General features: G+C 38.6%; 1 protein-coding gene across 8 annotated transcripts in view; it reads right to left on the reverse strand.

Annotated features, from left to right (window-relative positions):
- Positions 1–2,711: 2,711 nt before the first annotated feature.
- The window catches only part of PNPLA4 (patatin like domain 4, phospholipase and triacylglycerol lipase), a 42,564-nt gene continuing 25,295 nt past the window's right edge, over positions 2,712–19,980 (reverse strand). For all 8 annotated transcript variants that reach the window (XM_073354407.2, XM_073354474.2, XM_073354418.2 and 5 more), the window contains 3 exons: positions 14,006–14,071; positions 6,742–6,894; positions 2,712–3,530 (listed from right to left, as the gene is read on the reverse strand). In XM_073354407.2, coding sequence (XP_073210508.2) covers positions 3,399–3,530; positions 6,742–6,894; positions 14,006–14,071 — 351 coding nt within the window. In that variant the 3' untranslated portion in view covers positions 2,712–3,398. The remainder of the gene's footprint in view (positions 3,531–6,741; positions 6,895–14,005; positions 14,072–19,980) is intronic.

A 19,980-nucleotide genomic window follows, 5' to 3' on the forward strand; every position in this document is an offset into this window, starting at 1 on the left:
TTGAGTTCTATCATAAATTTTTTGTGTAACTTTGGCCACATAACATAACATCTCTTATAAATTTATTGTAAACTGTTAGACCAAATACAGGCCAGTATATCAATTAAAGCTCCGAGCAATTTCTGTCTTTCTCCAGAGTTTTCTTTATTTAACAAAACAATTCAACTCCATGTCAAATGTTTCATAGACTCTATAATTCCTTGCTGAAACCCTGGATCTGCTCCTTGGCCTTTTCCAAAGCCTCTCCCCATTTAGGCTTCTACCTCTTCTTTCTGCATGTATCTTCTAGTAGACCTTCCACCTGCCTGGTCACAGAGGACAAAAGCTCCAAATTCCAGCCTGTCTCCTTCTCTGACTGAACAGGCCCTTCCTCTTATAGTGCTGCCTCCAAGTAGTCACATGAACCTAGTCACCTGACCCAGTCAGTCAAAGCCTTCAGACAGGGCACTTTATTTTATATGTACATGCTCCAGGACCAGTGACCTGTTATATTTATCTATTAAAAATGGAGGGAAGGGAATATTAGCACCCTATATCCTAGGGAGCAGTGTGAGGCTTCAGTAAATAGAGGTTGTGAAATACAGTGAATTATTAGGGCCAGTCACTAGAACTCAATCTCCTGGCTCCTATATTTGATCACAAATTTACATTCCTGCTAGGTTAAGCAGTGGAATGTTGTCAAAAAGTAACAGACGAAGGTTGTCAGAAGTGCTAACAACTCATACCCAATTAACTAGATATACACAAAGGGTGAATCAAAAGCAATTGTAACTGGAATGTTCAATGATTCAGTAACAGCTGGTTTCCTGCCAAATTCTAATGTTCTGCTTCACCCACTTCAGTCCTATCGCTCTGCACATAAAGGTCACAAAGAATATTTTTGAATGGGAAAAGTGCACTTTGAAAGGTGGAAGGCACCTTGGATGACAGTAATCATGAAATGTTGTCTGTAACTCGACTTTAGTAAGGCTTTTGATACTGTCTTAAATGACCTTCTCATAAACTAGGGAAATGTAGCTAAGAAGCTACTTTAAAGTGGGTGCACCACTGCCTGGAAAACCATACTCAGCGTAGTTATCAATGCTTCACAGTCAAACTGGAAGGGCATATCAAGTGGAATCCCACAGGGAACTGTCCTGGATCGGGTTCTATTCAAGATCTTCATATATGGTTTGGATAATGGCATAGAGAGTATATTTATTATGTTTGAGGATGATACCAAGCTGGGAGGATTGCAAGCACTTTGAAGGACAGGATTAGATTTCAAAATGACTTTGGCAAACTGGAGAAGTGGTCTGAAATAAATATGTTTACATTACATAAGAACAAATGCAAAGTACTACACTTAAGAAGGAATAATCAACTGCACAAATACAAAATGGGAAATGACTGTCTAGGAAGGAGTATTGAAGAAAAAGATATGGGGGTTATAGTGGATCACAAACTAAATCAGTCAATGATGTAATACTGTTGAAATACTATCCATGGGACCTTCCCAGATCCGGGAAGGGCAAAATTTGCTGCTTTAAAGAACATATAAGCAACATTTATATTTATTTTTAAGCTGGTGTTCAAAGAAATGGTGTTTTATCTCTAGTTAAAGTAATTTCTTTGTGCTATAAATGAGGCAACACAAAAAACACTTGAATCACAACATTTTGTTTACACCTTCCAGTTATTAATTTATTATTTGCAGACTCCAGTCTCAATTAGTCTAAGTTTCAACATAAATATTCTGTGATTGTGCAGTATTTTCTTTGCTAGGGCTTGGTTTATAAACAACTGTAGTAGATGCTTTCAAATTCTCATCTATATATTTTCCATTACAGAGACAGCAGGATATTTGCCATTGTTCATTTGAACATTATATAATTTACATACAGTTTAATTTTTATAGTGCAAATAGACTAATCACTGCATGTGATCCAAGCCAGATTTATTTTTAAAGAACAAGGAATGTTACTGAAAATGCATACATAAATATAAAAAAAAGACTTGTGACCATTTCATAATATATTAGGGTCTAAAGGCTTGATCCTTCACCCAATGAAGTCAACAAAAAAGCCTTCAGAAACTGAACCTGTTAGTTATTGAGCTACCTGAATTCCAATTAACTCTAATGGGAATTGAGACCCTCAGGAACTGGCATTCTGTCTCTGCCAACCCTATCAGAGTAGGTCTTACTGAAAAATCACAACTGTCAGAGCTTGTCAAAGAAATCTTGCTGAAATCAGTTTAGATTTCTTTAATTAGCATCATGTGAAATAGTATTTTAGAGATATGGTAGAGATATTGGACTAGACTATAGTTGGAAATGTATGGTTTGAATATCTAAATACTAACATTTGAGATATATGCTGATCTCAGCAGAACATTTCAGATTAGGTCTCCAAAATGTTGCCTCTTAATTTCCATAAATGATTCACTAAAAAGTTATTAGGGAACCTCTTATGCCCTGGGCACTTCATCCTGCTCACATTTAAGTAAATGGAAAACCTTCCATTAGCTTCAATGGTGCAGGATCACGCCCTTAGTGAAAGGGAAAAACATGCATTTATGCAAACTTTTCAAAAATATCGATCATTTGTCCAAAATGGATCAATGAAGTATAACACCATAGTACTGAGAGATTTACAACAAAATAAATACCCGACAAATTTCCAAACATAAATTATTTTATTAAAATTTAGTAGACAAAGAACCACTGCATAAATAAAATTAATAATATCTGGTGCAATCTTTTTTCCAACATATTTTGCAGAAAAAATGTTCTTAAATTTTGGAACAGATGGGTATTTCAGGATTTTAAAAGTCCTAGAACTGATTTAAAGGACAAAAAGTTCTAATGGTGAAAAAATACATGTATTATAATTAAAGAAATGCAATTAAATTGTTTTGTTTCTCAGAGTCTCTTTGTAATTGGAGTTCATGCTTGAAATATTACAACCAGTCAATTACTGTGCACAAAAATAAGATTAACAGAGAAAGTACACAACTATTCAAAGCTTAAGAGAACTAGATACAGTGCACATTTTCAGGACACAACCTGAATGAGTATCTCATATATGATTGTCAGCAATCACATTTTCGGTATTTTATGAAGTAATACACTAGTCTGTTCTGTACATCCTAAATGATGACCTTCTTTTAATTTTAATAGATTTTACTATTATACCTATTTGAAACAGCAGATCCTTTTACCATGTAAGTACAGTTTTCCATTCTGACATGCTGACCAATTTTAGCAAAGCACCTGGATATTTTCTTGACAGATGCGATACCTCTGGAATTTGTATTTTAATAAACAAAAATCATGGCAGCAATATCTTGGGTTCTGAGTGACATATGTACTTTGTTTTGACAGCTATCAGACATTGTTAATTTTCCATGCACATAATCTATTCAAACCAGTTTTCCTTTAGTAGAAAATGTACAGCATCATCAAATCCATTTTGGTACAGTGATTCCATCTTTTTCTGGCTTGGTGGGAATAAAGCTTGATTAAGTCTTACCAGGTTGGCCACAGACAACTGCAACAGAGAAGTATTCTAAGTTAGGCAACTGTAAGGACAAACTATTGTATTTATTTTTCTTGTTCTCTTCATCTTTCCTACCCCCTTTTAGGATAGATAAATGATGTTTCCAAAATCTAAAGACTATTGAAGACCTCGGTTGATCATTCTGATGGTGTAATGATTGTCTGGTTATAGGCTTGCTCTCCCTCCTTATATTTTAGATTCTTTCACTAAGACCATTTTATTTGTAGCTAATTTAATCCAATAATAAATAAAATTACAATGAGTAAGATTAGACATTTATTAGTTTAAATGATTAACTCATTTAATATATATTTTATTTCTTACACACTTCACAAATGGTGCAATATAGAATAATAATTACCTTTTATTTGAAATAAATAATTAATCAAATGTTGCAACCATGGAATCTCTAAGCCTCTGGAGCCTTGTTTGAGTTGACTAGGGCAGTTCAAAACTCTCAAAACTATTGTTTCAGGTTGACTGCAGATTCAGACACACATCACTGCATCTGTTTACTTGGTTAACATTTTCAAGGTTGTCTCTAACTCTGAGGGCTAGAAACTGTTTTAAGTGACACCGGAGATTCTGGAACACAACTGTGGTGCAGGAAGTGACTTCTGTGGCAAATTCCAGAGATGCAGAATCACAGAAAACAAAGGGCCTCCAAATAAACTCTTTAGCATGTACGGATGAGACACCAAACTTTGTTTATTCAACCAAGACTCAGCTAGATGACTCAGTTGGTCAATATCAACTTATTTTCTATATGGATTCATGGTGCAAATAGTAGCCAAGTAACATGTGAAAGATAGCATATACATGTTAATTTCACCTACAAAGTCATCTTTCCAAACCATTCCTACTGCTGAAATCCTTGTCCATATTCTAATCATCTTACCTTGAATAATGCAACCTTTTCCTATCTGCCCTCAGTACTCCCTACCTCCATTAGTTCATAATGCCATTGCCAAAGTAATCTCTCTCTCATCATTTCATCCACGTCCCTGAATCTTTCCATTGGTTTATTGTATCTCAGGATGATTTCACTCTTGTATAGAAGACTAGCACATCACTAAACTTCTAGTTAAGACCTATTTTAAGTCTTAATTAGGACTTCGGTGGTACAAAGGCCTTGTGCTGGTCATCTGCATAGGAAAGAATTTGTCATACTGCATATGATTCAAGTTCCTCATTCTCATCACAAGTAAAAAAGGCAGAAAACACTGCAAGTGAACTGTTGGCTGAATGCCTGGCTTGGATTTGTAAAACACTGAACCACATAGCTCTGGGAGAGAGGACTATACGAACAAGACAGCCTGCATCTCACAAGCAGGGAGCTAATCTTCCCAGTTGGAAACTAACTGGGCCAGCTAGGAGGGCAAAATAGGAGGAGGAGGCAAAAATGGTAGAAACTCAAATCCAGTGCATCATAAATAAACTGAACTGATGTGACATAGAATATGAAGACACAACATTTTTCAACTGTTCTATGGTAGGAGTCTGGACAACAAGCAAGAGAAATTGGAAGTTTACATTGGTGAGAATAAATTTGATATAATTGGCACTACTGAAACAGAGTGGGATGATTTGCATGACTGGAATGTTAAAATCACTGGTTATAACTGGTTTAGGAAGGACAAAATGGGTGAAAGAATTGGGGTGTGATATTAAAGATACCATTACTTGTTTTAGAGTTATTGGTAACTCAGAAGAGAATAGGATCTTGAATGCATATGGATCAATGGGCTAACAAATAAAGCCCAGGAGAGTTTATTCGTGGGGATCTGTTATAGACCACTGAATCAAACCAGAGAGCAGGATCAGTTACTTCCTTAAGCACCTGTCTTTAATATGAGGAAGGAAAAATTGTGCTGTGATGGGGGACTTTAATATCAGCAATGTATACTGGAAGTCTCAACCAACAGAAAAAAATTATCAGAGTGTCTAAAAATTATAATTTCCTAACACAAAAAGTATTGCACCCAAAAGGAGTTAACTCTATTTTGGACCTCATTATGATGTGTCCACATTTTGAAAAGGATGTGTGCACAAAAGAGCCACAAAATTTATGACAGCTTGAGAAAATGCTTTACAGTGAGAGACTAAACAAGCTTAAGCTGGTTAATTCATCAAAAATAAGATTGAGAGGTGACATCATTACAGCGCATAAACGTAGAGAGAAAATACTGGGTACTAAAGGGCCCTGCAGTCTAGTGGAGTAAGGCACAACACGAACCAGTGGTTGGAAGCTGAAGTCAGACAAATTCAAATTAGAAATTAGGCATACATTGTTAACAGTGAGGGTGATTAACCACTGGAACTAAATACCAAGGGAAGTGGTGGATTTTCCATCTCTGGAGGTCTTCAGATAAAGCCTGGATGCCTTTCTGGAAGATATGCTTTAGTCAAAGACAATTTATGCTTTAGTCATACCAAATTACTGGGTTCTATACAAGGGTAACTGGGTGACATGTAATGACCTGTGATACACAGGAGGTCAGACCAAATGATGAGCCAGTGATTTCTTCTGGCCTTAAACTCTATGAATCTATGAAGAAGGTCCTTACGCCTTGTGTACACAAGGAAATCGATCAATCAGAGTATAAGGTTGCCACCTGTTCAGGTTTTCCCATGATCATCCTTTTTTGAGATGGCTGTCCTGGAAAATCTGTAAGTGTGCTCAGTACACATTGCCAGTTGTCCAGTTTTGTGGGCTCAGGATCATCCTGGATGTCTTGGATTTTTGTACCTCAGAGGTGACAACCCTACTGGCACAGCTACTGCAGAAAAACTCCTTGTGTGGACACTATTCTGGAATAATTACTCTACTTTGGAAGTTGTAGGTCATGCTGTCTAAACTTTCCCCAGGCCTTTAGTGGAGGAATTGTATTAGGATAGAATAACTTCTTTATCTTCTTCTATGTCTCCTTTTTTTTCTTAACATTGCTCTATAGTATGGAGTTTGTAGCCCTTTTTAACAAACTGTGCATGTGCCAATTGAGCACATTTTATAAACTGAAAATCCAACACTTCATTTTTTTTAAAAACACCTAAAAAAGATTAGGTTCTCAATCCCCATAAAAAGTCAATGGGAGTTGGGTACCAAACTATCCTAGCTGCTCTTGAAAATCACATAAAACAGCTAGCAAAAATAAAAATAATAAGGCTATCACCAAAATTAGTTTAAAAACAAGTCACTCACCATTAAGTCTTGCTTTGCAACTTTAATATAGAGATCTACATGTCCTTTGTCTTGTGGACAGATATCTAATCGACCACTGAAAGGAGAAACAGTGACTGTTCGTCCCACAGGCAGAATAGGGAGGCCATTGGTAAGGCCACCATCAATCCATTTCTATTGGGAAAAAAAGTCAGAGTTTGTTATGTGCTGACTAGAGCTGGGTCAAATTTTTCATAGTGAATATTTTATTTGTTGAAAATGCCGTTTTGGTCAACCTGAAACTATTCATGAATTTGACATGAATTCACTGAATAGTTTTCTCCCTAAATATATTTTTCTGAATAGAAGAGGAGGCGGCCTTTCCCTTATAACTGCCAGCCCACTAGTTTGATCATTCACCTAGGATATGGAAGACCCAAGATTAAATTTCCCCTTGACCTGATGTAGAGAAGAGATTTGAACTTGTTCTCCCTCATTATGGGAATGTTCCCTAACAAATGGACTGTGGGATACACTGAGACAGATATCTCATAATCTTTCCCACTACGTATAAATAATGAAGTAGGCACTGGAGTGGGGACTTGAATTTGGGCATCCCACATCGTAGATGAGTGTCCTAACCACCAAGCTACAGAAATATTCTTACTTACTCTTTCTGGCCCAACGACTATTCTCTGTTCCAATGAATAGGACTGGGCCAAAAGGAGAGAGAGAGAATATCTCTGTAGTCTGGTAGCTAGGGAATTCATCTACAATGTGGGAGACTCAAAACAGATTATTTTTTATTTGCCATTTTTTTTTGGCAAGTTTTGAATTCAGTTCGACCCGAATCAATTTTTTCAATTTTTCAAAACTGCTAACAAACAGAAGTATTTGCCCAGCTCTAGTGCTGAACCTTCTTCATTGGCCCCCTTAGATCACATAAACAAAAAAAAAATGTTAAACATGTTGAATATATACTGTCCTTCTTAGAACACTATAAAAGCAGCAGTATGTTTTCCTTACTACCAAATAAACCAAAATTCTAAAGTCTGGACAACACAAAGAATCCATTGTTCAGTGGGTGACATTATACACACGTATAACTTTATTAGTGAATGTTTCATATATACTTGGTAGTCTGGACTTGTCTTAAATCTTGACTTAGTGCTAATTTTGGTTTGTTTGTTTTTTAGTTAACAGATTAATATGAACATACTCATATCAGTAAAATAAAAACCTCAAAAGCATGATACAACAGAATTCCTCAGAGATTATATAGAATTTAGAATACTAATAATTTACAATTTTGCACATTGATATAATGTACATGTGTGTGTATATATACATCTATAAACAACAAATGTTTTATTTATATGTGCATGCATATATCTATATAATAACTATAAGATCTAAAAGGGTATTATAGATCAATTACTCTAAACAAAACAAAAAAAAATCACCACACTTACACAAATGTGTAGCACAATGAAAATATGGATGCAAATGAACTTTTTGCAGAAAGTTAAAAGATATAACTGGAATTCCAATTTCCATTGTTCAAGATGGAATTTCTATCTAATCATACATATGAGTGCTTTTATATAACAATTATTTTATTTAAACTATTTATTATTTTTAAAAGACCAGTTTGTTCAACTAGTTAACAATACAAGTAATAACTACAACAGAAGGTACTGCTGGTTTTATTTATGAGGGCTATGAGCAGCATAGTGCACAAAAACTACGTAAGTGGTCAATCAAACTATAGTTACAGATAAGAAGCCAACATAAGAGAACTTGTCTATCCCATCCATGAGACTTCTCATTACTTCCAGAGGAGCAGTTCATTGGTATCTATCATAGAAAGGATGTAGATAAAACACCACTAAAGTGTGTAATGAAGTTATTACTGTCATAGTGTTCGAATAAACACATTACAACTCACAATCAAATACTTCTGGGGAAATTCTGCACCATTGTGCAATGCAGAATGTTGCAGAAATTAACACTGTGTATGCAGAATTTCTTTTCCCCCATACAAATGGGCTGCAGTGCTGCTAGCCACCAGTAGGGGATGCTGGACCTGGCAGAGCCCAGCTCGCACACAGAAGGCACTGCTGAGAGGAGGAGGAGGAGGGAGCTAGAGGGTTCCTGGTAGCTGCAGTTCCCAGCATGCCTTGAGGGAAGGAGAGGGCAATGCACAGGAAACTCCATGCAAGTCTGGGACTGAGCATCAGGCTGTATGGAAGGGGCTGTGGGTATCTGGTTAGGAGGGACCCGCAGCTAGGGTCTGGGGGAGGTAGGGGTTTTGGGTGTATTGGCTAAAGGGGCCCCCGCAGCTGGGCCTGGGGGGGCAGGGTTGTGGGTGCCTGGCCCTCCAGCTTGGCTCTGGGGGGGGGGGGGGGGGGGCGGGGGAGGAGAGCAGAGAAACAGGAACTGGGTTGTCATAGGGTTTTTTTTTAACTCTCTATTCCTGGGAGAATTCCTGGGGGAATTTTGTGTGTGTCTGTATTGTTACAGACACACTTGCTGACAGGTATTTTGAAATAAATTACCAAAATAACTGAAACTAGCATGATTACATAGCATTATTTTGACAAACAAATTGAAGAATTTTGCAGAATTTCAAAATATTGTGCACAGAATGTTTAATTTTTTGGCGCAGAATGACCCCAGGAGTAAAGCTAACCAGTATCAAGTTTTTAACACACAAATACAAATTCAGACGTAGTTTCAGAATTCTCAAACAAATAATTGAACACTAACGAGATTGTATACATGGCCTTTGTCACATGAAGTGAAACCAGTCCTTAAATTAGGAGGACACTGCAAGACCCTTGCAATAATCAATGATGTGACTAATGTATAGCAAGCATTACCTCTGGCTATAATATCTGTTGGTTCAGCATCTCTTCTGGGGCTCTCCATATTCCACCATTTGGCTGCAAAGCTACCTCCATAGTGGACTGGTCTCTGCTGTAGGCCAGCCTATTTTTCAGCTCTACAAGGGCAGTTGTCCTTGGTCCAGCTCCCTATCTGCGACCAGCCATGTGATTCTGTAATCTGGCCTTCCCTCCATAGCCAACTCCAAATCTGACAATTCCAGAAGACTGCTCCCTCTCTCACATGCCCACATATTGTGACTCTATGATGGTCTTCTTTTTGCCTGGTCCCCCAGAACAATTGGGTTGTCACCAATAATGTATTACTTACTCTACTGCATTTCTAATAAAAATCTCTCACCCTAATTTATTTAAATTCCCATTTTTCTAACAGTTTAACATCTCCAGCTTTGTAATTTCACAACTCAAACTTTCAACTTTTTTTCTCTAATTCTGTTTACACTGCAAAATGCCCCTCCTCAAAACGTCAACATTTGTGATACCATACACATAACTTCTAAAAGGGGCTGAATTACAAATCCTTTGTTCCATAGTCTTAAGCACTGCAGTCCCTGTTCCAGGTAAGTTCTATGCCATCACACAAAAAGAAAAGGAGTACTTGTGGTACCTTAGAGACTAACTAATTTATTAGAGCATAAGCTTTCGTGAGCTACAGCTCACTTCATCGGATGCATACAGTAGAAAATATAGTGGGGAGATTTTATATACACAGAGAATATGAAACAATGGGTTCACCATGCAGACTGTAACAAGAGTGATCAGGAAAGGTGAGCTATTACCAGCAGGAGAGCGGGGGGGAGGGGGAGGAACCTTTTGTAGTGATAATCAAGGTGGGCCATTTCCAGCAGTTGACAAGGACAGTAGGAGGGGAAATAAACAAGGGGAAATAATTTTACTTTGTGTAATGACACATCCACTCCCAGTCTTTGTTCAAGCCTAAGTTAATTGTATGCAGTTGGCAAATTAATTCCAATTCAGCAGTCTCTCACTGGAGTCTGTTTTTGAAGTTCTTTTGTTGAAGAATTGCAACTTTTAGCTCTGTAATCGAGTTACCAAAGAGATTGAAGTGTTCTCCGACTGGTTTTTGAACGTTATAATTCTTGACGTCTGATTTGTGTCCATTTATTCTTTTATGCAGAGACTGTCCAGTCTGGCCAATGTACATGGCAGAGGGGCATTGCTGGCACATACCACATTGGTAGATGCGCAGGTGAACGAGCCTTTGATATTGTGGCTGATGTGATTAGGCCCTATGATGGTGTCCCCTGAATAGATATGTGGACACAGTTGGCAACGGGCTTTGTTGCAAGGATAGGTTCCTGGATTAGTGTTTTTGTTGTGTGGTTGCTGGTGAGTATTTGCTTCAGGTTAGGGGGCTGTCTGTAAGCAAGGACTGGCCTGTCTCCCAAGATCTATGAGAGTGATGGGTCATCCTTCAGGATAGGTTGTAGATCCTTGATGATGCACTGGAGAGGTTTTAGTTGGGGGCTGAAGGTGATGGCTAGTGGCGTTCTGTTATTTTCTTTGTTGGGCCTGTCCGGTAGTAGGTGACTTCTGGGTACTCTTCTGGCTCTGTCAATCTGTTTCTTCACTTCAGCAGTTGGGTACTGTAGTTGAAAGAACGCCTGATAGAGATCTTGTAGGTGTTTGTCTCTGTCCGAGGGGTTGGAGCAAATGCGGTTGTATCGTAGAGCTTGGCTGTAGACAATGGATTGTGTGGTGTGGTCTGGATGAAAGCTGGAGGCACGTAGGTAAGTATAGCGGTCAGTAGGTTTCCGGTATAGGGTTGTATTTATGTGACCGTCGCTTATTAGCACCGTAGTGTCCAGGAAGTGGATCTCTTGTGTGGATTGGTCCAGGCTGAGGTTGATGGTGGAATGGAAATTGTTGAAATTATGGTGGAATTCCTCAAGGGCTTCTTTTCCATGGATCCAGATGATGAAGATGTCATCAATGTAGCGCAAGTAGAATAGGGGACGAGAGAGGAGGAAGCGTTGTTCTAAGTCAGCCATAAAAATGTTGGCATACTGTGGGGCCATGTGGGTACCCATAGCAGTGCCGCTGATTTGAAGGTATACACTGTCCCCAAATGTGAATGGGGTTATGGGTGAGGACAAAGTCACAAAGTTCAGCCACCAGGTTTGCCGTGACATTATTGGGGATACTGTTCCTGACGGCTCACCTTTCCTGATCACTCTTGTTACAGTGCGTATGGTAACACCCATTGTTTCATGTTCTCTGTGTATATAAAATCTCCCCACTGTATTTTCCACTGTATGCATCTGATAAAGTGAGCTGTAGCTCACGAAAGCTTATGCTCTAATAAATTTGTTAGTCTCTAATAAATTTGTAAGTCCTCCTTTTCTTTTTACGGATACAGACTAACACAGCTGCTACTCTGTAACCTGCTATTACACAGTATCTTTAGAGCTATGAACATTGATTGAAAATGCAAAAACTTCTGAATAAGTGGTTCAAAGTGCAAAGATAGGGGAAATTCTGAAATAGTGAGCAATGAAAACCAACCCAGAAACTCAAATTGAGGATGCAAAGCATGAGGACTGGGCTTAATGGAAGCTACATATACCAGTAAATGTAATTTTCAAAATATATTGCATCTGCAGAGCCATTCTTTAAGAGTTACATGCTTTGCTTCATAAGCCACAGAACCATCACCAAGCAGTAAAATTTTTGCACGTCTCATCCACTCTTTAAGAATTCTGGAACAGACAGTGAAAGACCCCACACTCTCTAATTGCCTATAAATTCCCCTCCACATCAAAGGCAATAATCTTCTGTTGCTCTCTACTTGTTGATCAGCAACAAGTTTCAGGAGGAAGACTGAGTACTCCTAAACAAATGAAGTATTACTTCCCCCGAACTGTCCACATATTTAGCTTCTGAATTGAGAGAACAGAGCTACAGAAAAGTCTGAATTGACCACGAAGCAATAGCTGTGCATATTTCAGTGACTGGTATAATATATAGGCAAGCAGCAGTGGCTGCCCTTCCTTTAGTGGAATGGAATCTAAGTCCTCTTGGACAATGTTAACTGAGCTACACCAGGTAACTTCTGAACTGAAATGGCCTAGCCTTTCAACTTCTTGCCAAACACCAAAAAAACTAGGTAGATCCACACTGCAAACTTCTTAGTGTAGAGAATATATAAAGCTAGCCCCCTAGCAGGGGTAAAATAGCATTGTAGACCATGAGGGACTGATTAGACACACCTGACGCCTGTGCGTATGTACCCAGATATATAACCTACATGGCTCTATAGTTGCCCAAGCAGTGCCTCCCCATCTACACTGCTCTTTTTAGCAGTGTAGCAACCTGCTGTCTCCCCCCTACTGGAGCCTTCTCTGGCAGCAGAGAAAGACTCCAGCAGTGGGGAAAGGCTCTGCCAGCTCTCTGCTGCCCGAGGCTTTCCCCACTGCCTTCCCCTTGGCAGAGCCTTTCACTGATATGTGTAGCTACACACTACAATGTGGACACACTGTGGTACTGTGGTTTTGCACTGTGGCATGTAGCTACACATACCCTATGTGCTGCCACAATTGATGCAGTATAGACATAGCCTTAGATTTACAAAGAGATTTTGTCCCTTTCAAGTAATAGAGAGTGCTTCTGACATCCAGTGTATTTACCCTAAATTGTGAAAACAAGATCAACATCCAAATGACTCCATCTGGCAAAAAGTGAGGCTGCTACTGAATTTCTGGGGGACCTTTCGTCATGGTCTGACCCCCCTGACTCAGGTTATTGCCTAGGGTGGTGCTCTTATGTGCCAGATATGATGTCAGTGGAGTTGAATTGTACAAAACACTATTACATACATCATTCCCACAACCAGGAAATGAACTCAAGCTTTCTTTTGGCAGCCAGAAACTAAATTGCCAAAGATGAATCCATTTCAATGAAGGGCAAAATGATTTATTTGAACTTATTCTGGAAAAGATCTGATGGGAGGAAAAACACTAAACGTAACATTAACATTTTGGTACATCTCAACTGAATCCAACTACAATGTTTAGAAGGAAGAAATTACCTAGAGATTTTTGTGCGTCAAACAATACTGTAATCATTAGCAGCCCAGCAAACTACATAAACAACTGGATATTATATTAACATTTTAAGAATGCTGCTTTCAGGTCACTACCATTTCCAAATGCATAGTGTCTCTGGCATTCGCTATGTTTGTATAAGAATGGATTGCAATGACTTCCTCGAATGCTCTTTTCATCTACAGTGTTAAATATATAACCCTCAGTGTGTAACAAAACAACAGGCTTGTGATTCTCCCTTCCCTCCACCCCGCAAATTCATCTGAGATTTTGATGTCACAAATGAAGAGCGCTTTTGCAATTAAATACACAAGTCTTCAAACATCACAATATTACCTCTCCTTTATACTCCACTGCTTTAATTCCTGCATACACTGGCACAAAACTGCTGGCTAGGAGGACCTAGAGAGGAGAAAAGAAAAAAAGGTGACATAAAATAAATCTGAAAATATTAATATTTTCTTTTGTGTGTCATGTAATCTTCACCAGTCAATACAATAATCATTATTCAACATGTTAGCTCCATCTACTTCACAATAACCATTTAAAAACATATTCATCTCAATATCTGCTATGTACTATATGTCAAAATGCTATTAAGAGTTCAGGACTGTTATTTTAGTTAAATTATAAATAGGAATCTCAGAGAGTGCACATGGTACAAATCAATTATTCTGTCATTGATTTAATAAAGTTTGGTTCAGAAGAATCCGAACTAATTTTAGATTTACTTTATTCTTTCATGTTGCTACAAAATCACAATTTCTTAATATAGATTAAAATCTAAATATATGTAGATTGTAAACAAACTGTGTGTTATTCATAGTTCAATACTGAAAAGTGAAGCTAGAACTGGCGAAAGACAGGCATTTAGCAGATACTTTGACATAGTGTTTTTCTTTCTAATACATCAGTTTTTCTGAATAATAATGCAGTATGATACAAATTGCACTTTTATAAATGATAGCCTTAAAATTCACATATGTATACCATCCACCTAAATTAATACTTTTTCTTTTATTTTTGTGTGCTGAGCTATCACAGAATGACAGCAACAAGTTACTAGTTGAACTTACATTAGGTTAGACTAAATAACCGACTGGATTTTGGCTCTCGTAAAAGTGATACACAAAGATTACACTCACATGTGCAAAAACAACTCAATTTAAAAAAGCAGCCAAAAAATAATATCTTTGTATTCTACTACAATTCTTCGTAATTATTGATGTTTTACTATTACAACCCTTTTCACTGCTAACAGTAGTTACAATCATCAGGGCCAAGTGTTATGGACACATCAAGCATATAACTAGTCAAAAATTACAAGAGCAGAGTAGTTCCCAAGGCAACAGTTTGTAGTTTTCTAGCTTAGAGAAATACACTGCAATGCAGCACACGCCTAGAGAACTAACTCTACACTTTTCAGCACTGGCTACTGTAATAGAGAACATGCATTCACTGCAGATTGCTGTTCACCTATCTTCTCTCCAGAACAAAGGACATAAGTATTCTACTCTATTCTACATAGGTTTTTATACTGCACTCATCACCATAGTATCTGAGTTCCTTCCGGCAGTGCACTAAGCAACGTGACTACACATTTGTCATGTTCAGGTCTCTCATCCACTCTCCAGGGGGAGAAACAAGTGCAGTGGAGTGTCTTGTTTTGGTAGTTTTTTTTTTTTTAATATACCTGTTGCTAGATGTTTATATTAGAGAAGGCAAAATAAAAGAAATATGCCTCGCACTTGGAGCAGAAAGTGGAGAAGTCTGTGATGTTCCTTAGTCTTCATTTCACAGTCCTGGACTACCACCCAAGAAAGTTCTACTTCCTGCACAGACAAGCTACACTCTTACTGTCAAGAGTTACATTGTGTCATAGGAATGGAGTTGTTGACATGATCTTTTTGATATCCCAGACCCATACCATGGAGTGCTTTGAGGAGAAGGACTGAAACCCTGAACTTGACACAAAGTTCTATGAGAAACCAGTGGAGGATAGGTCTGATATGCTCACTGTAGGCTGTGCTGCTGAGAAGATGCCCTGTACCGTTTTGTACTAGTTGGGGTTTCCTAAGCGCTGAAGACTTCACACCCAACTATACTGCATTGCTGTAGTCCAGCTGAGAGATGAGGAAGACATCAATAACTGAGGCAAGCTGTTTGCCCACCAGGATAATGCAGTCTCCTAGCCAACCAGAAATGGCAGAAAGCATTACTTGTGGCTTTTGTTATGTGAGAGCTCAGAGTCACTGAGGAATCCAAGAGTACTCCTGGACTACAGACTGAATTGACCAACTGTAGATATGAACCTTCAACCAAAGGAGACTGTAGACTGGAAGCAAACTCATCAAAATACTTTCCTTTGCCCATCTGCACCACCTATTTCATGCTCAGATTCAGTTTCAGACAGCTGAAGTTCTCTGCTTTCTTCTTCAACAAAAATAGCCCACCAATTTTGAATATTGACAGATTTAGCAAGATATTAAAAACTGGCGCTTAAATGATGGCCTTTTAAATTCATACTTTGAGATCTAAACAAGTAGCTGGATTTTAAGCAGCGCCAATCGAATCCAACAGATGCTCAGAAACACAGGGAAAGAAGGAACCCTACCACACATGCCACTGGTTGGCCCATCCACCCCCTATGGATTTTAAATAAAATATTTTCAAATATTAATTGCCTAAAATACAGAAGATTGTATGCAATATTTTAAGAGGTTTTGGGGAAGAACCCCTTCCCCAGCTACCCCAAGAATCCTCATTACTATTTGTTTTCAGATCAGCACACATTCACAATCATGACCAAGTCTACATGGTGGCATTTAGAAGAAAATGTTGGAAAGCACCAGAGATGTGCCCCCTCCCAGCTCGACATACTGTACACATGCACATTTTTTTTTTGGCAGTGTATAGGCCTGTTTGAACACAAGAACTTCCTTTAGATGTGTCCTTCTCTTCCTCTTATTCTGCTCTGTGACCATGAGATGATACAATGCTACACTGACATCTGACATCAAGACCCATGAAGGCAGTAACCAAATATAGTGAACTCCCTCTACTATCCTGATCTACCTTCAACACTGGTCACCACATGATCTCTTTTTTTTTTAAGTGGGTTTTAGTGAATAAGAGAAAATCGTGAAACAAATATTTAAGAAGACAGCAAAGGGACATACATACGTTTAAGGAATTCTTTTTAGCAAAATTTACAGAAACACAGGGGGCCAAATTCAATAGCACCTTCTTCATCAGGATGGGTTAAGTAAATGTTTTGGGTCAATTTTCTGAGGACCTGTTTAGAGATGAACCCAAGGACCAGCCTGGAAAGAAAGCAGAGCAGGGCCAGGGAATCAATACTCAGCCCAGTAAGAGTCAACCCTGTTGTTTTTATTATTATTGCCATATGGTTAAACCTTTGGTTTGTGAGGGCAGGATTTCCAGGTTAGGACCAGTAACATTATTGCTATGGAGGAAGGATGTTACATGCTAGGGTGTTTACACCCTAGGTCGAGGGCATTAGGTAAGAGATTTGCATAGCACCCACTCCCACCTGTCTGCCATGGGCTTTCAAAAAGGGATGACGAGAAGAATTTTTTTTTCTAACTTTGCTTTCAATTAAAGCTTCCAAAACCCTTAAAGACTAACAGGCATGACTGCTATACATTTTTGGAATTACAGCTTTTTGTTGTATCTGCAATGCCTATGTAATGCTGCATATGTATGCTTTGAGTAGCAAATTATTGTCCCATACAGCAATAACGATATCTACTTTAAGTACTTTTTCATCCCATTTTCTCGTTGGAAGGCCATGATTCTTCATGCAGCAGGCATTCTTTTGCCGTGCCTCACCCTGGATTTTCTGTTTCCAGGCTGGGGAGGGGGAGCCGGTAGGAATCAACTCTGCCCCAAATAAGTCTGCATTCTAATCCTAAAGTTTGTTAATTGTGGTCCTTATTTTGTTCCACTCCTGGAAGGTGCTGCATGAAAATTAGGGCTGTCAAATATTTAAAAATTAATTGCAATTAATCACGTGATTAAAAAAATTAATTCCAATTAATCATGGGATTAATCATGCTGTTAAACAGTAACAGAATACCATTTATTTAAATATTTTTGATGTTTTCTGCATTTTCAAATACATTGATTTCAATTACAACACAGAATACAAAGTGTACAGTGCTCACTTTACATTTATTTTTATTACAAATATTCACACTGTAAAAAACAATAGAAATAGTATTTTTCAATTCACCTAATACAATAGTGCAATTTCTTTATCATGGAAGTTGAACTTACAAATGTAGAATTATGTACAAAAAAATAACTGCATTATTATAAAAACTTTAAAGCCTACAAATTTACTTAGTCCTACTTCAGCCAATAGCTTAGAAAAAAAGTTTAGCTATAATTTGCAGGAAATAATGTTGCTTGCTTCTTGTTTACAATGTCACCTGAAAGTGAGAACAGGCGTTCACATGGCACTGTTGTAGCAGGCGTTGCAAGATATTTACGTGCCAGATATGCTAAACATTCTTATGTCCCTTCATGCTTCAACCACCACTCCAGAGGACATGTGTCTATGCTGATGACGCGTTCTGCTTGATAATGATCCAAAACAGTGCAGACCGACGCATGTTCATTTTCATCATTTGAGTCAGATACCACCAGCAGACGGTTGATTTTCTTTTTGGGTGGTTCGGTACTGTAGTTTCCCCATCTGAGTGCTGCTCTTTTAAGACTTCTGAAAACATACTCCACACCTCATCCCTCTCAGATTTTGGTCGGCACTGCAGATTATTAAACCTTGGGTCGAGTGCTGTAGCTATTTTTAGAAATCTCACATTGGTACCTTCCTTTGCATTTTGTCAAATCTGCTGTGAAAGTGTTCTTAAAACGAATGTGTTCTGGGTCATCATCTGAGACAGCTATAACATGAAATATAGGGCAGAATGCAGGTAAAACAGAGCAGGGATGTACAATTCTCCCCCGAGGAGTTCAGTTACAAATTTAATTAACACATTATTTTTTTGAAGAGCATCATCAGCATGGACATATGTCCTGTGGAATGGTGGCCGAAGCATACAAGGGCATATGAATATTTAGCATATCTGGCACGTAAATACCATGCAACGCCAGCTACAAAAGCACCATGCGAATGCCTGTTCTCAGTTTCAGGTGACATTGTAAACAAAAAGAAGGCAGCATTATCTCCCATAAATGTAAACTGGTTTGTCTTAGTGATTGGTTGAACAAGAAGTAAGACTGAGTGGACTTCTAGATTTTTTTTGTTCCATAACTGCACTCAAAACCAAAACAATTTAAACTTTAGAGCCTACATCTGTAAGTTACACGTTCTCGATAAAGAGACTGCACTACAATCCTTGTATAAGGTAACTTGAAAAATGCTATTTCTTTTGTTTATCATTTTTACAGTGCAAATATTTGTAATACAAATAATATAACGTGGGCATTGTACACTTGGTATTGTGTTGTAATATATATTTGAAAACACAGAAAAACATCCAAAATATTTAATGCATTTCAATTGGTATTCTATTGTTTAACAGTGTAATTAATCACAATTAATTTTTTTTGAGTTAATGGCATGAGTTAACTGCAATTAATTGACAGCCCTAAGGAAAATGTTTTATGGAACAGGAATTCAAGACAATGTTTTAGCTTTCTGGGTAGAGAGAACTTTCTGAGACCCCCCTGGTAGCTTACTAAACCTCTATACTCACCAATGGGCTGCTAAGTCACTGTGATGTGGGTGTACCCCACACAGGGCCTGAAGGGGTTACTGTTGGCCTGAGGCTAACTAACATACCCGGCAGCACCTTGTGAGAGAGACAGCCAGGCTTAATTGATGATGAAACCCAGCTGGGGAGGGGCTGGGTGGTGATTAAAAAGCCAGGAAATTTGAAACAGAAGAGGGCTGCAGGAAGAGAGTCTGCAATCACTCTCTGGAGAATAGAAGAGTGCAGGGAAGCATCAAGGACTCTAAGGCCTGGTCTACACTGGGGGGGAGGGAAATCAATCTAAGATACGCAACTTCAGCTACGAGAAAGCATAGCTGAAGTCGACATATCTTAGATCGACTTAGAATCACTTACTTTGCATCCTCGCGGCACAGGATCGACAGCTGCCGCTCCCCCGTCGACTCCGCTTCCGCCTCTTGCCATGGTGGAGTTCTGGAGTCGACGGCAGAGAGATCCCCAATAGATCGATCACTACCCACTGATCCATGGCCTAAGGGAGCAGACTTTGGCTGTGATCTGGAACCTAGAGAAGAGGGAGGGCCGGGGCTC

The sequence above is a fragment of the Lepidochelys kempii genome, chromosome 1, assembly GCF_965140285.1.
Source record: "Lepidochelys kempii isolate rLepKem1 chromosome 1, rLepKem1.hap1, whole genome shotgun sequence".
Classification (NCBI taxonomy): Eukaryota; Metazoa; Chordata; order Testudines; family Cheloniidae; genus Lepidochelys; species Lepidochelys kempii.